This window comes from Diprion similis, chromosome 12, assembly GCF_021155765.1.
Source record: "Diprion similis isolate iyDipSimi1 chromosome 12, iyDipSimi1.1, whole genome shotgun sequence".
Lineage (NCBI taxonomy): Eukaryota > Metazoa > Arthropoda > Insecta > Hymenoptera > Diprionidae > Diprion > Diprion similis.
The window spans coordinates 14,516,728-14,534,969 of record NC_060116.1 but is presented as its reverse complement, the minus strand read 5'-3'; the positions used below and the strand labels follow the sequence as shown (position 1 = coordinate 14,534,969).

The 18,242-nt window shown below is 37.7% G+C and overlaps 1 protein-coding gene across 1 annotated transcript in view; it reads left to right on the top strand.

Annotated features, from left to right (window-relative positions):
* Positions 1 to 202: 202 nt before the first annotated feature.
* LOC124413094 (microtubule-associated protein futsch-like) overlaps positions 203 to 18,242 on the top strand; it is a 69,409-nt gene continuing 51,369 nt past the window's right edge. Inside the window, exons 1-2 of the mRNA XM_046893454.1 lie at positions 203 to 711; positions 3,778 to 3,984. Coding sequence (XP_046749410.1) covers positions 3,780 to 3,984 — 205 coding nt within the window. The 5' untranslated portion in view covers positions 203 to 711; positions 3,778 to 3,779. The remainder of the gene's footprint in view (positions 712 to 3,777; positions 3,985 to 18,242) is intronic.

Sequence of the window (18,242 nt, the reverse complement as noted above, 5' to 3'; positions counted from 1 at the left end):
CGGGTTCGCATTCGAATTGACCAAGCTGGTGGGGGAGTCTCGCGAGGATATTCTGCGCGTGTCAAGAGAGCCGAGGGCGTTTTGAGGGGCCGAACGAGGGAAGGAAGGAAGGAATCGGTGCGAGGCGGGGGTGGGGGTGGGGGTGGGGGTGGAGGAGGAAGGCGCGGGACGCAGAACAGCGAGCTCTCAGCTGCAGAAGTTGCTCGCTGTCAGACAGACGGCAGCTCACAACCGCGCTGCTGGTGCTGCTGGTGCTGCTGCTGTTGCTGATACCGTGATAGACGAGGAGTTGATCGAGGCGGTTGGTTGGGCGGACGGACGGACGGACGGACGGAGGGATATATAGATAGACAGAGAGGGACAGAAAGAGGGAGGGAAGGACGGAAAAGAGGGACAGGGGAGACGCAGACGGCCTCGAACTGTCGACGGACGAGGGCCGGGCCTTCGAATTTTACTCGCAGTTTTCGAAGATAGAAAAAAAGAGAGAGAGAGAGGAAGAAAAAACTAGTTTTTGAAACCCCGATCGATCGCTTCGTTCATACAAAATTCGACAGCAACGAGGCCGAAAGGATCGGACGACAGATACGTTGAAAGAGCGAAAGGAAGAGGACGAATCGAAATCGTTTAGTTCAAGTTTAAACCGGTGCCGTCGCAGCATAAGGACCTTCGTTTGAACCTGCCAAGGATACGCTGGGCACCCGAAAGGACCAGGTTAGTCACATCGACATTCTCTCCTGTCAAGGATCAACCGATAATATCCGCATCTTTCTGCTCGCCGGCTTCTTACATTAGTCACTGTGAACTCAGCACCGGCACGTAGTTCTTCGCAACCAAAAAATCGTCGCAGATCGTCGTTTCTACTTCTTCTTTCCGCAGCACGCATTGCTTGCTCTTTTTCTCATTTACATTGACATCCGTGCGACGTTTAACTGCAGAAATAGGTATAGAATAACTGACAGAAATAAAGTATGAGGTCTGTAGAAAATTAGTTCTTCTTCTTCTTCTTCTTCTTTTTCTCTCAACACTGCAGACTTTCTAAATCCACCAACGAATAGCAATATTCTTTGTTGTATAATCAGAATTTTATCTACCAGAGCCTCTGTGTGAGGCGTATAAATTTTGCCGCATTGCCGTAACGATATCGCATCTCACTACGAGAGGGTTTTTTACTCCTGAAGAATAAATTTCAACTTGAATATAAGAACCGCGGATTATCATCGCTACGAATATAACAATTTAAACCTTGCGTCAATTATTTCAAACAAACGATACTCAGAATAGAGAATTTCGCGGTAAATCGATCGATCGTCGACGAGGTATTTTCTTCTGAAATTTTTTTTCTCCACCATAGACACGGTCGCCATTTTGAAATTGACGAGGTACTTCTTTCTCTAGCGGTGCCTCACAATCGGGCTACACGTTCCGCATACACGACACATATGCTGTATGCACACAAAATCGTCGTCATTTTTCTATTTTTATCAAAATCTCATCGCGCCAAATACCTTCTCAATTATCGCCAATAAAATTCCGGGCGAGTCTTGATCGGTTTTTTTCTTGGGAGGGGTGAAGAGAGGGAGGCGGGCATGTGAATTCTGAAAACCAAGATAATCGAAACGTTTCGTCTTCCAGTGGTACGATAATGAAATTTCTTCACGACAAGAAACGTAAAAAAACTACAAAAAATCTACTACCAAACTCGTAAATCATACTTCACTTCCGGTGTATTTTACTCATCGCGTTTCTTCGCGTAACAACCTTTCGACGCGAAGCGAAGCCAGACAATCGCCGGTTCATCTTCCATCAGACGAAAGCTTCTCATCCTACTTTCATTCCTCGTTTTAACTTCCGAGTCTCCCCGTATAACATCTTCTTATTTTCATTCTCCTCCCGGCTTAAAAATCTCCTCGTAAATCTCTAACGGACGCGCGTCTACTCGCTGAGCTTAATTTCTATCTACTCGTCGCACGTCGGCTCGCTTTTTCTACTCACTGGAAGAGCTGACGCGCTTCGCCCTGCTGTGCAGTGATAAAAGCTCGTCGGTCAGCCTCACCTGCTTGCTGCCTGGCCGATTCGTCCGGCTTTTACTACTCGACGGTTGCCATGCCGGCCGGCTTGTCACGCCGTCATCACGTTTCTCACACAGAACGTGCATCGAAGCTCTTATTCTGCCCCGCGTTACACGCTCTACGTACGTACGTAGAGGTATTACAGAGGCATTACAACGAATGATCGTTACTTTGACGCAGACCTCAAAAAAAAAAGGAGGAGGAGGTTTTTCGTTATACTCATTTTTTTTCGTTCCACTTCCCCCACCTCCCCCTTCACCACGCACCCTTCTTACGCGATATGCGACTCGCGCTTGTATCTTTTTTTTTGTTTTTTTATTGGCAACGTCGTTGTATCGCGGTGCGGTATTATTTTTCAATGCAGGTCATTAAAGTCGTAGACGTATTCACGTTGCAGCTAACGTCTTCCGGGGATCGATAGAAGGTTCGTGAAATACCTACCGCTACACGCCTTATACGCTGCATGCGGCTGCTGCTGCAGAGTTTCGGTCATCGTCATGCGGCAAACCGTTTTACCTCGATTTTTAAACGCTCTTTCGTTTACTTTCTTTTCGTTATTTTATTATGCTGTATAGATCGTTTTGTTGACGAATTATCACGCGTGTGGGTGTTTCTTCTTTCTTTTTTTTTTATATATATAGATATTTTTTTTTTTTTTTAACTGTGATCTTAGATTCGTATTTTTAAACGTTTCAACTGAGTTTATAAAGTCTTCGCCAAAGATTTCGGGAATAGCTTATACTTGATTTTTGTTGATACTGCATTGAGTACCGATATATACCTATATATATATTGACACGTGTGAGGATTGATCGTTCGTTATGTAATTTACTTGCAAAATTATCAAATTTACGATCTATATTTTTATATAAATTCACCGGCTTAGTTATAGCCTGACTTTTGTTTCATCATTCACAGATATACAAATTATTTATCTTCCGCTCTGTCAATTTATTAAGAATAATCGTTGTATATTTGCAAATGCGTTGTTGCTCAGTTGGGAAAAATGTTGGACTAACAAGGATGTAAAAATTAAATATACCTGATCAAGGATCGCGATGCAATTCTTCCACGGGACATCACATTCGGAAATATATACATATATATAGATAGATTATTTTTACAACGTGCGAGTGAATATCGATCAAACTGCCGAACTTATAAAACAACCATTCAGTTTTTCAACCCCTGAGCTTTTTTCTGTCAAGATATCTGAGAACTCTATTCGAAACATCCCGCGACGGAAAAAAAAACTTGATTCCACGCGTTTGATCGATGAACATCTTTAAGGTTGTGAAACATATTAGCATTCGAAATTTGTCAGGTATAAAATATTCACGATTAATGCTAACTTTTTTTTCAAACATGCGCCAAATTATCTTCACAAATATATCTTTGCATCTCATAATATTTTCCCAATGATTCTACTCGGTATAATTCTTAGATTTCAAAATATTATCTAAATGATTATTCCATCTCTCAATATTCTCTCAATAATTCTTACATTTTGAAATTTCCCGCCCCACTCCAAAAATTCTTGCAGTTCGGAATATTCTTGCAATAATTTTAGTATCCCAGCCTCGCTGATTACAACTCTTTTATATTTCCAAGGATCGTTCAAATAATTTATAACACACCTACATGTGTAAATACCTCTTTAACGCAGGGTAAATTTATTAACGACAACGAAATGTTTGAAATCCCTCAGGCATGAGCACGGGGGAGCCTGCCGGCGAGGGGGGAGGGGGAGGCGGCGAATCGACTCCCGGGGGCGAGCAAAGCGCCGGCACGACGCAGACCGGGGCCCAAATCCACCCCCCGCCTTCGCCCCTGAGCGGCTGCTACCTCCTCGTGGTTTTGCCGGAACCGCACACCGCACAACACAAGGATTTGATCATCAACCGTCTTGCGAAAGGTGAGTAGAAATATTTCTACAAGGAACAAATCGTCAACTTTAATCGATAGGCAATATTTTACAGCCAATTTTTTACACCGATAATTTCACTTGTAATATTTATGTATTAGTTTACATTTGCAGTATAATTTGTTGTAACGAATATATTTACATAAGATAATTGTGAGGCTCTAATTCGTGCGGATTAAATTGTCCCGGCGAAGCTTAACCCTCGTTTATCTTTTTTCGGTCTTCATTCTTTTTGCCGGGGTTATTTGCTTGTGTACTTATTTACGCAAGAACGATCATCCGGGTGATAATAACGTGGAACAGGGTGAATTGAGACAATTTTTGTAAATTAAAGGTTGGTAAAAATTGAAGATATTGCGAAAGCGACAAAAAATTGAGATTAAATTGTGACAGTGAGGTTGGATTTTCAAAGGTTTTTTCGACAATTTTTAAGATTCGATATCCTTTTTCACGTGACAATGTAAAGTAGCTTCTTTGTTGTCAGGAAACCCGAGGGTCTTAAGAGTTGGAAAAACTTACTTTAGTTAGGAATAAGATAAAATAAGAAAGTAAAATATTGCATCACGTTGAAAAGATGACGCAATTTATCTGACTGTTTTGGCATTTCTCGATTCTCGAAACGCTGGAATCGGTCCAACAAAAGTCTGTGTAATAGACATAGGAGGAAGAAAGTAATGATATTTGAATATCTTAGACCCGGACGGGTGGCTTCGAATTCCGGTGTAATCGATTAGGTGAGGCGAATTTATCGCAGCGTATCAGTTGTCGCTTATCTTCATTACAGGCGTGCAATATTATTATTGATATTGCCGGTTTGTGCAAATATCTCTCTACTGAAGTCCCGGCTGCGTCTGCGACAATAATATTTCCCTTATCGCGCATTAAGTTATTGACTATATATTTGCCGATTATATGTTACATATAACATAGTACTTTATACAACATATTGTATCTTGAAACTTGAAACAAATCGAAAAACGAAATTGCGTCATTGGCTGCAGGTAACTAAGCAGCTAGTCGATACTCGGCTATCTACATCTGCAATTAATCCATCCGAATTTTATATAACACGCGAACACGGTGCAGCGGTTCGATGACACGGTAACGAGCTTGCCAATAGTAGGAAAAAATTTAAACTCGAATTTAATCTTCGGCAGAAATTGTTTGTTGATTTTTCTTTATTTTTGCGAGCTTGCGATTGGCGGTGTAAATCGATCAAAAAATATCTTCTGGTTCAGACATTTTTATGATTTCGCTTTCTGTCGAAACTTATATCTATATATGTATATATCATCAATTTTCGAGTCGCATTTTTAGTTTTAGGGATAGAAATGTTTTTCAAAATGAACTATATTTTCGAAGAAGAAATAATATGTGATTATGCGATTGTATGTAAGTGGATTTCTGAAACAGAAACTTCACTTTAATTCACCAAAGCCTACGTCGGAGTTACATGTATAATAAATATAATACTCGTTACGTTTTTAATCCTTTTAAACGTGATTGTGACATCTAATTCACGACATGTGATCGAGTATCCGTCACAATTCTTAGCTTTTGCAGAATCAGCACCCTTCCAGGTATTCGTTCCCCGCGTGTATTATACAATAATTACAACAGGTGCAGCCTTGAAATCTGCAAGTCAAGTTGCAAAAGTTGTTTGTCATCATGCCTCGGTATGCTTTCCAAAATCGTGACCGGATTAAAATTTTTACTTCAAATTTTGACAGAAATATTTTTCTTTACTTTCATTGCAACTTTTTTTTAACACTGCAGGTTAGGGTAGGTCTCACTCGTTATTTCCTTTTTTTTTTTACTATTTCTTTCGCCCTCTGGTCCTGCTTTCGAATAGTCCGCAAATGGCCTTTGCAGATTCACGTTTTTACGAGAAAATTAGAAATTAGAATCTGTTCAATTTTATCCCTATTATAGTATACCTTTCAGTCGGCATGCACGCGGCTTCGAGCGTGTCGACTGATCGTTTTACGTCCGAATAACGACGACGCTTCAGGGTTTTATACCCGCGTCCCGTCGCCAGGTTTATCCCGCATTGCGGTATTTTCCGCAGTAGGCAACTTATACGACACACGTATAATCGCTCGGCTTAACAATATTCACCGGAGTTGCGAAAATTTTCGTCGCGGAATTTCGCTGAGTATAGAAATCGGCTTCGTGTAGCTGCGCGAGATACGAAAAACGTGCAAAACTATACGTTTTCGCAACTGAAAATAAGAAGAAAAAGAAGAAGAAGAAGAAACGAAATAATAAAAATTCTCAGGGCTTCTCTCTCTCTCTCTCTCTCTCTCTCTCTTTCGCTCTTCCGAAGAACTCCAAGAACAAGAAGCAGAGGAAGGAAAAGAAGAAGAGCCAAAACGGAGGGACGTGGCGGATATTTGCGGAGTAAATTTAGCGATACATGGAAGATTTTCTCTATTTGTCCCAGCGTAGCTTCTGCCTCCTCTTATCCTCTCTTCTCTCCTCTCCTCTTCCCTTCCTTTGCGCTCGCTCTTAGATGCACTGCGTGCGTTTCAAGCTTCAGGGTTGTGACCCGAAGCCGCGACCCTCTGCAAGGCCTCAAATGCGGTGCACCGTTTGTATTTATAGACCTCACAGACGGAAAGACCCTGCGGCTAGCTAGACCATCGCACCCCGGACCGCAGCTGACGACTCGAGACTCGACGCCATCTTTCTTCGACACGTCTTCCGTCGGCTGACGCCGCCCTTAAAATTATACGTCTTCAATATTTTATCACGTCGACGGATTATCATATGTACACTGCACTTCACACGGAATACTATAACGACTCGAGTATTCTTTGCTTTTTGTAAACTTTTCTCCAGGCATTTACAATTTATTTGCTAACTCTCTCTCTCTCTCTCTCTCTCTCTCTCTCTCTCGCTCTCGTTTTCTCGTCGCGTTCAAACATCGCTGCGAAACGTTTAAGACGGCTTTATTGCGCTCTCTGGATTGAAGAATGATGTCAGGGGTGACGTTTTTATAGACACGCAGAAGAAAACGATTTCGATGTGTTGCAAAATTTGATTTTCACTCATCCTTTTCTTTTTCAATTTTCACCTAACGATTGCACGATATTGTTCGAAGAAAAGATAACGATTAACGATTTTTTTCCTACATCGTTGCAAAAAAAAAAAAAAAAAAAAAAAAAATTGGTAATATTACAAAATGATACACAGACTTGATAATGTGAGAAAATATTCTTTTTGCAAGTACATGAGGATACAAGAATGTCTGTTTTTTGAAAAAAATGTTCTGCGTTCGATTTATTTCAGCGAGTATGAGAATTGTACTAACCTTTGACATTTGCGAATATTATATACATATATATATAACGGAGTATGAACAACCGCTAGAACTGTAAATACAAAAGACGAAGAAGGCTGGATGGTCGAATGCCTTTAAGATGAATGAACTTCGGCTGGTTCGAATCGAATCTGCTTCTACTGCTGCACCACTTTGCGGAAAGTTTTGATCGACCGTTTGGCGATATCGGGTTATATTTATACGCAACGGTATGGTATAATCGCAATTGGATTTTCTTTTCTTCTTTCTTGCAAGCTCTGCTTAATATTTCCCCCACGAAAAGCTTATACAGAGATTCGAATCTCTGTACGGATTCTATTTTAAGGGTTATTATTATCCAATTTCAATTTCGTACAATTATGAGGATTCAGAGTCGCCTTGTGATTCATATTCTCCGGCGAAACTGAGTTTTTATATCGATGTAGTGACAAGAATCGCTGATTCAGACGGTATTTCGAAAGCAAGCTTTTGTTACTTGAGTTTCAATTCGTTAACGATATTCGACGATTGACGATTATTATTATTATCAACAAACGATTCCGTCCTCATTATATGTTCACGTAATTAAATCTTTTACCATGAAAGGAAAATTTTTAATTTTTTTTGTTTAGTTTTCTTCGATCTTGAGTAACCGCTTCATATTTTGTTTACCATTTGAAAAGAGGGGAAAAAAATATTAAGATTTGATTATTTTATAACATATTTATTTCTTCTTTTTTTTCAGTACACAGATGTCCAAATTTTTCATGCCAATAACAAAAATTTCCACCGTTTTTCCCGCAGAGTCATAGATAATATTATGTTAAAAAATGATTTCACGCGATCAAGCTGCGTCTACGTGTCTCATCGTCTCAAAATATCTAAGTGACGAAATAATTCTCGCGAGAATTCGATGAGTCGTGTGTATAAATTTGCAAGGCGAACGGATCTCGCTTCAAATTCTCTAATCTATTTATTAACAAACCGTAATTCACACATCAAGATTATCGAACGTCGGATTTATGGTTTATAATAATAATAATAATGATAATAATAATAATAATAATAATAATAACATTGCGCTTATCTTGCATTACATGGCTTGGAATCAGTTATCTTTCGCCTCTGCAGTTTTTCAGTTGTTGATTAATCATTTTATGTTCCGTCAATTTTTTCAACCCCTTCTTTCGATCTCGAAGATCGTTATTTTCGTATAACTTAGGTACACACCCTTCGTGACTGTTAATTAAATGAAAACTGTTGTTTATATGTACACATAGAAATCAGATTTGCGGCGGCCATGCTTATAAACTCATTGATAAACGTGACAATTACGAGCATCGTGCTTTAGCAGAATGAAGCTTATCGATATACTCGAGTCTCACGCAACTTTGAGAACCGCATGAGCCGTTTCTTGATGAAACGATTTTATTTTTCTTCTATGCAATGAAATATATCCGTCGTAGGCTTTACCTTTTTTCTTTTCTTTTCTTTTTCATTTTATTCCTCTGCAAAACCTGCGCCAGACATTATAAGTTTTTTATGAATTTTTGACTCTCATGTCCCTTTGTAGAGAAGCTTAAATTTTTTTTTACTTATATTCCAAGTACGATGTAAGAGCCTCTGGAAACGTCTTAAAAGCTTCTTTCCTCGTTGGTTAAATTTTTTTCTTAATTCTGAAAAAATTTTCAAACGTCTGAAGAAACGTTCGAATGAAAACTGTACCACAGATTATTATTGTATTTATAAAAAAAATCGTAATAGCTAATTTTGTTCGTAAATTCATTACCTACAAATCACATGAAATTTAATTGTTTTCGAAAGTGTAAAATTGATCGAAAAACCATCTCAGGCACCAAATAATGTGAAATCAATACAGGCTGCTCCGTGACTGTAATAAATATTAAAGGAACCCTCTCTTTCAGAATATAATATTTATTATACCCTATCGAAAATCATTGCCGTGAATAATTTTCATAGAATCAATTTACGACCAAAATTAACTAGGCATTGTTATGATCACCAACAACTAAACCGCATTTCGATAGCAAATTCATGTCGTTTAAAATTATGGGTTTTTTTTTTTCTTTCATATACAATGTCGACGAGCAAATATTTTGCTTGAAAGAAGAAAAAAAAGGCAAGAAAAATAAAAAAAACAATAGTCATCAAATCAATGTAATATTCGCGACCGAATTCGGTTATCGATTACAAGCCTCGGATGATGGTTTCTTTATTTTTTCGTTTCGACGTGTTTTTTTTTTTTTTTTTTTTCACCGCAGTACCACCGTACACCTGACAAATTTCTCACGCATTTTTTGTCGGCACCGCGGGTTTTTCTTCTCAGGCTTCTCGAATCCTGATTCTGCCACATCGTGAGATTTTGTTTTTTTTTTCCCCCCACCAATTATATATCATTTTGGCATCGTCGAGGACCTTCTTCGGCTATGTTGGACCTCCTGCAGGTGCCGACGTCGCTGAAATTCGCAGACGGCATGCGCACCCTGAACGGAACCTTCTCTCTCTCTCTCTCTCTCTCTCTCTATCTCTCTCTACACGCGGCGTCGACTACAAGGATCAATATTCCCCTCAGACACCGCGAAGAAAACTGTCGCTTCGCCGGAACTTAGCTTTTCATCTCGATCCGTATTCCTCGCTCCTGATCTTGGCCATTGTTCTGGACATGCATCACATCTCATAAGTCCTGCACGATTTTTGCACAATCAAACACACGTTCGCAGGATTTTATAACGCTTTTGACATTGCGAATTTTCACGAAATCCTGTTTACCCTGATCATCTATGCACATGGCCTATATACTAATGGTACATACATAGATAATATATGTATACACGGTATACTGCAAGTACATACAGTATGAGCTGGGCAATTTAAATTGATTGATGAGATTGGCCGCCTCGGATAGTGACCGATATTACACACATACATACATATGTGTTGCGTATAATTCATATACGTGTCATGTACTCTGTATGCACAATGTGCGAATAGAATCGATCGGTTTTTTTTTCTTTATTATTCGATTTTTCCTTGGTAGAAAAAATTTTCCCACCTATAGTTATGAATGAAATAACATATATTAAAGAGAAAAAATTTCTGCTGTGCACGGGTGAAGAAAAAAAAAAAAAAAAAAAAAAACAAACGTCTCAGCAGGTTCACTAAAATTTTTTGGGTTGATTTAACAATTTTTTAATTGATTACTGTAGGTGAAAAAAAAAAAAAAAATTACAAAGTGCAAATTAAATGTTGATGTGGTAATTTGAATGTTAAAATTACAATAATTTGTGTCATATTTGGTAATAGAAATGTAAAAAATAACGCAAAGATAAAATGAATCTGCTGGGAACGTTATGTTTAGTTGCATTTTTCTAAACGCCTGGTTATATTATACTTATTGTATAGATATACATATAATTGTAAAAATGTCAGATGAAAACTATGCTATACTTGTATCAAAGATTATAACTTACGGCTACACAGGAATTTGGAGGAAAATTCGAAACGGGCTTCGGGATTTGATACTCGATTGACTTATCGTTTTTCGATTTAAACGACCCGTGAAATGACGCTCTCTCCTTATTCTTCTTTTTTCATTTCATTGGATAGGACTATTTATACGGTGATACCGTAATTCAGCGACTAGGGAAAAACGTCTCGAGAAAGTATTTTATACATCGTCTTCTCCGATACGATTTTTACCCTTTCACACTTTTATTGCGCTCGTTTACTTTGCTTATCTTCTTATATTCCGTCCCCGGATCTCGATACTTTGTGAGAAATTTGTAGAGGAAGTTGGCTCGAACGAAAGATGAATTTTGTCAAGGTTTGCTTCTTTGGTCTTTTTTTTCTTTCTTCTTCTTCTCATTTTTCTTCTTCTCAAAGCAGATTTAAAAATAATAAATCTGCTAATAATAAAAAAATATATATTTGACGCATTACGTCATATCGTAGAAAGCATCTTTAATTCTGTCTATAGATAAGATATAATTATGCCTGTGCACCTTTAACAATGCAAGACAGCAGCGAAGAATATGTGAGAGAGAAAGTGAATGAAAGAGAGAGAGAGAGAGAGAGGGAGGAATCTTAATCGTTTAAATTCTCCAACACCCAGCTACTCAAGGGATTAGCCTCCGCCTTTCCAAATTCATTTTGCAAACGGTTTCAGCTCGTTCTTCGTTAATCTATTCCCTGATTAATATCCTGCTCTCTCTGTTTTTAATTTTTCATTTCGACGATGCAGTTGTTAGGGAATTTTTTTTTTTTCCTTCTCCCTCGAGCGTGAAAAAACGTGCGAGATTCCGCTGCTGACGGAATTCTCGATTAGTCTTTAGATTCAATTACACGGTTGAAAGGCATGAATTTATGACACTTCGAAAAACTCTAAAAACTGTTCGAAAAAAATGATTTGTAAAAAGAAAAGGTTTTTTTTTTTTATCGAACATATTATTCCCTGTTGAAATTAATCGTCGCAAATGATCTATTCTACAAGTTGTGATCTTTCGAGTAGATTTAATCCATCTTGATTTCTTGTATAACATGGTAAATGCGGTTTAATAAATTCCCAACGTAAAGCGGGGGCGGATTATCTTTATTACATATCTTCAGTACCAACTTCTATACTCGCTTACGAGTTTTAAAAGGCCTGATTCGAGCAGCCGATCAGATGTATTATGCATAATAATTGGTGATTCGGTCGGGGCTGATTTTAGATTGCAATTAAGGCGCGCTCCGAGCTTACATTATACCTTTTAGAAATGGTGGTGGTTTTCTTATTTCATCCTTCCATATTTTTCTCGCATTCTTTTTTCTTTCTCCGATCTCCAACGATCTTCCGGAACCTATTTAATCCTGTAAAATTGACCCAAACAGGATCCATCGCTGCATTTATTTCTCACACGACATATAAGTAAATGGAATTTACGCAATACGTTATTACTGCAGCAGCAAGTGATGTTATATAAATATATTTATCTTATTTACATGATACCATTTCGCCTGACTCGATTGCATGCATACCTGAAGCCTGAGACGACAGGCGTTTAATATATTCCTGATAACGTCTTCGTCTATCCGCAGCATTCGAGATTTAATTATCTATTCGTTTGTTTGAATATTGTTAGTATTTTTGTTGTTGTTATTATTTTTATTATTAATCTTGTTATTCCGTTTACGTGTCAAATACTTTTTTTGCAAAGACATATATAGCGAACTGGCAGGTTATCGATAAATTCTATTCCGATAATATTAAGCTTTGTGTACACAAATTATTTATTGGAAAAATGAATAAGCAAGGAAGAAATATTATCAAACTAATGCGGTTAAATATACTTTGATTAATTTAATAGGTTATACAGGTTCAGCACAGTGTTGTATATAATTTATTCGAATGCGAATTCGGTCTTCACTGTATAAATCGTGCAATTTATGGGGTAATTCTTGCTGAAGGATTAATGAGGAGCCGGTGAGGGATGAAATTAACGGGTAGACGTAATATCGAATCGATCGGTTGTCATACAATATGTACATACAATAATCGGCCGATTGAGCGCATGATTAATTAACTATAATAATTCGAAATTCGTTTCGCATCGTCGTCGGGGATTAAAGGCTCGTCGGGAAACTTCCACCTGAACAACGTCGCGACCCTACTATGCACGACCCTCCCTTACAATAATAGATCGCTGGAAATTATAACGCCGTCTACGTGCAATAGGTACGAATTTATCGGGCTTACGTAAGAACCCCTAAAAATGATTCATTGCAGGAGCCAATCCTGCGGCCTTCGAATCCTTCCCCCTCATGGCGAACGAATTGTCGATACGATTCGCTTATTCCTCTTATTCTTCTCCTTCTTTATTATACCCGTTACAATTTTATTATCGATATAGAATTGATTACGATCGTCCACGAACGCATAAGAATGTCATATACTTTGTAGATGGTTGGTTTTTAAAAGAAATTTTTTTTTTTTTTTTCAATTTTTATTGACCCAAAACGCAGAAACGATTCTTTTCACTTACGAATCAGTCTTGTCGTGAGTTTCACAATTTTTCTGAAGTCACTTTCGATTTAAACTGGGTGACAAAAATTTTGAGGATGGATAAAATGGAGATAAAATAAGATAAATGGTCTGAATAAATAAAGAACCGCAACATGTCAACCTGCAGCTAAAAGACGATCCCTCTATAGTAAGGAGAAGAAATAGAAAATGAAAAATAAGGGAGAGAATGAAAAAAGTTGTCCCTCCAGGGGTTAAATTCTGTGTGTGACATCCTCCCTCTTCATAAAATGTCAAGCACGTGTGTGTGTGTGTGTGTCGAATATCCGAAGCGAGTAAGAAAACTTTTACCCCCGCGAACCCCGCTGATCCGAAAGCTCGAAGCTTTCATTCGTTCGGTCGACGCTTTCTCTCCATCTTCTAAAGTTGGCTTGAGAAAATGCGAGTTGAGTTATACCGATGGAGCATTAGACATTGTCGCGTATTTTTGCGTGTAGATATTGTATATAGCCTATGTATTTTTTTTAAATCTCTTGAGGATCGATGCTGTTCTGTATCATGTGTTGAAAAGTTTAAGATACGATTCAGGGTTCTTTGGGAATGTGATTTTTTTTTTTTTTTGAACGGCTGCGGGTTCAAAGAATCTTCTGTTAGGGAGGAAAATAAATTGTTGTATTTTTTTTTATTTTTATATTTTCATGTCGTGGACGAGAAGATTGAACGTTTTGTTACTATATTTTTTAACCCTCATCATCCCGGGAATATTTCAACTCGAGGATAAGAAGCAGGGGCTGAATTTATTTATATCTTCAAGATTGTATACTTACCTGGAAAATTTTCAAATTGTACGTAAGAAGCATAACGAAATATGGTTTCAATAAGAAAATTAATCTCCGTCTTTGTTTCTGGAATAATATATATATAGTTTGATTTTATAATTATAATGTAAAATGATGAAGATATTAAGAATTCTAGATTTTGAATTGTTGGAAAAATTTGAAGCGTTTGTTTATTCTCTCTTTTTATAACACATTCGTCAATACATGACGATATATAACATTCTACTTTGAAGATTTGTTGAGGAAATCACTTATCTAAATTTTCTTATTATTAAACGCAACGTCGCGTATAAATTTAACGGTCGTAAATCATCGATTTTAGAGTTTTTAAAAAATGAGGAAAAATCTTGCGGAGCGGATTTAGGTACCAAGACTTTTTTCTTCCCCCAAAAAATATGCCTACGCGGTGTATATTTATGTTCACGGACGTGGATTTATTGCTCCGAAGGATATACGATTCGCTGTCGAACTGAAATTGGCTACATAAATTCGCGATGAAAAATCAAATTTGGTAAAAATATGTTTTTTTTTTTTTTACAAACGACTGAACAATCAATGGTATTAAAAAAAATAAAAAAAAAGACAACCAAAAACAAATTGAAACGAAAATGGAGAATCTGCCCAAATATCGGATGTTAGATATATATATACACGTATGTCTAGCCATCCGGAAGTCCCGCGGGATCAGTGAAGCTTTTTCATCAAAGGAGTTTTACGGATTAAAATGGCGAATATTTTCGATGAGAAATTCCCTCCTCCCACCCTTTCTCTTTCTCTTTCTATCTTCCTCTCTCTTTTTCTCTTTTCGTCTCTAGCTCTCGACTCAGCTTTCATTCTCTGCTCCGACGCACCGTTGCACAATTATTTCCCCTATTCTGTTATAAGCAAAAAAAATTTTTATTTTTTGCGTATCAACTGCGGGAAGGGTTGATGTTGTTTCGGATTTCCGATCGTAATTTGTTTCGGTTTTTTTTTCTTTTCATTCGTAATTCGGCGTGCAGAGAATTACGAAATTAATCCGATGATGGAAAATTAACCGAAATATTCTGTATATATAAGGAACTTTTTTCACGTATGTTGTATGATTTTGAAAAAGAGGTGATAAAATATTTTAACCAATTTGAGAAATTAATGAAAAATGAAATCCACTTGCAATTCATTCGGTTCTGAATTCTTGATTTTGTTGAAAATACTAATAATCGTATTCCACACGTGACTTCTTCCACTTCGTTCTTCTTCCCTGGGATTGAAAGTGTTTTTCTCGCTGGGGAAAAACTTCTAAAACTCTGAAATTAACCTCAACGAGGTTTTACTGCAGGAGAACTGCGAAAGAGATTGAATTGCGAAAGTCTCGTATAGAATTCGCTACGTCACTGAAGGAAAGGGGTAGACGGGTGGATGGGAGGAGGGGGGAAACCGGGAACGCCTTGGTTGTGCGGAAATCGATTGAATCCTGCAGCGTAGTTGCAGGACCTTCGGCAGGACTCGCCTATCTTGAATTGCCGCCGTAGCCAGGCGCCCGTTATTCCTTCATCCTTCTTTTTTTCTCCGCTTTTCCTGCTGAACGGGATCTCCCTCGGCGATATGGTGAAAATGATCGATTGACGAGGGAGTGAATACACAAAAATTCTCCCCCTGCCTCGTGTTCACTCTCATTTTTCTCTCTCCCTGTTCTTCTCCTCATCTTCGATAGACGACGTAATTGAGCCGTGAAATTGCAAGGATGTACGCCTACGAGGATCGCAGATAAGGATACGAATTTAGCCCCGCTTATCGAATTTTCTGATCTAGAGTTAACGTTATTTGAAAAATTTATTATCCTATTTTCACACACCGCTATACGCGAACTTACGATAGTGTAAATTCATTTTGCAATTGCGAATAATGAATGGAATTCGGAACGTAATTGGATAAAGAGAGAAACAAAAGAATATTGCAATGCAATAAATTGAAATCAAAGTCACTCTCGGTCTTTTGATCGTTGAAGATTGAATTTCGTCAAGGAGCATTAAATTAAAAAAATACCAAAGTTACAAAGAGATGAAAAAAATGGCTAACCCAGATCGAAATTTAAACTTCAATCAGTCTAGCTTTTCCTAATAAAAACGCAATCGGCAGTTTTGGTCAAAGAAATCTCATTCAAGAAATTGGTTTGCTAAAAATTCTTACTGAAGTTTAATCTTATTGCGATATAGTCGTAATAATTATAACGTTCTTAAGGAACAATGATCTCTTGAAAAATACATAAATGACGGTGTCGAATATATATATATATATATATATATATATATAATGATTAATAAAATTTTTATTCATATCAATTTATTATCATTGTTGTATAATTATAATATAATAAATTAAAGAAAAAAAGAAAAATTTAGTAGTACAGGGAAATTTTGGATAAAAATTAAATATTATTTACTAGTATATAATTAATGTAAAAAAAAATCAAGTATTTATCAATTTTGGCCTCACATATGTAGTGTAGAACTAAACAAGTGCGGAAACAGTTTTGAGGACAGCTAGACTAAACTGGGTTTTCCTTACGCCTACGCGTCGAAAAGCTCCTGAAAGCTGAAATTCTCGAAAGCTCTAATTAGGCACGTAGGCGACGAGGCGGTTTATACAGCTCTCGGGAACGCAGGGTGATCATTTTTATTTGACGAGCATTCTTCGGACTGACTCAACCGCCGCACCGCTGCCGATGTTCCTGCAGAGCTGTTTTCGTCGTCGTGCCGTGCAGTGACTATAATTAACTCTGAGTATTTCGGCCGTTTCTGTATGCACTGTTTTTAACCCTGACTTTCAGTCGTGCGCGTGCTGAAAGCACGTAGTCAACTGCGGACTTGAACTTGACCCGCTGTGGCTTCCAATTTTTTAAACAACATTCCGTTTGCAATATTTTGTTGAGGAAAAGTTCTCACGTCGCAGATCCTTCTAAACCAAGAAAGGAAAAAACGTCGCAAAAATTTTTCCACTTGGCCTCCCTCCTTGATTATTATTCGAAGCCCCTTAAACTCAAAAATATTCACTCTTGCAATACGGTAAGGAAGAAAATTTTTTGCCGATATTTTGAAGTTTTTCAAAGTTTTTTTCATTGTAGGTGTATAATTTTGTTACATAAAAATGCTCCAGGTTAAGGCTGTTCAATGCCCCCTAGATTTCTTTCGCTATTAACAATTCCGACACGTGCAGAGCTATATCGGTAAACCCGAGTCCCCCCCTCGCTTCTTCCATTTCTTAAATTCGAATGGTCACGTCATCGACATTACTCGCCGTTACTCATACTGCAGAGAATCAAATATTAGCTTGCCTAAATTCGCAGACTGGCACTGCATGACGAATAATAGAGGCTCGTTAAATTTGTTGCGTTGCCTTAATATTTTCAAATCGATTTTCTGTCGATTTTAAATGCACAGTTTTTCACGTTCCTTCGTATCTCGATACGATGTTTAGAAAATTTCAATCTATTTTCCTACCTCTCGGTTTGATTACTGATTTTGAAAAAAAATATCCGATTTCGTCCCCTTAATTTCAGGGGAGTTATTTTACTCGTTATTTAATTCGTAAAATTTTTCTTCGTATGATTGATTTACCGAACTTTTAGAACTTCTGTAATGGTTTCCGATCTAAAATACAATGCTCACGCCTCTGAGCTTCAATCCTCGGCGAAAATCGACGGCTCCCTCGTTAAAATTTCAATACCCCCACTTTTTTTCTCTTTCGTGTATTCATCGGTCTCTAAACGTGTTCGGGGTTCGATTCTCAACTTTTTCAACTTATTCATACTCAGCACCCCGTGAATCAAAGTCAAAACGACAATTTTCTGAACATTTCAAAAGCTACGCCTCAGAATGAATTATTTTTCTGTTATACATTCTCGTTTAATTATTTCGGAAAAGTCTACTTTCGGTAACCGTAAAGAGAAATTCCAAATTTTTCGGTATAACTAACGTGTACCGACTTCTAAACAGGATAATAAAATTTCTATCTCACGAGTTTCGAGTTTAAGGAAACGTTTTACGTAATTTTTTTTTTTTTTTATTTATTTTTTTTTTTCACCCTTCGAGTTCGCCCGCCCGGATGTAAA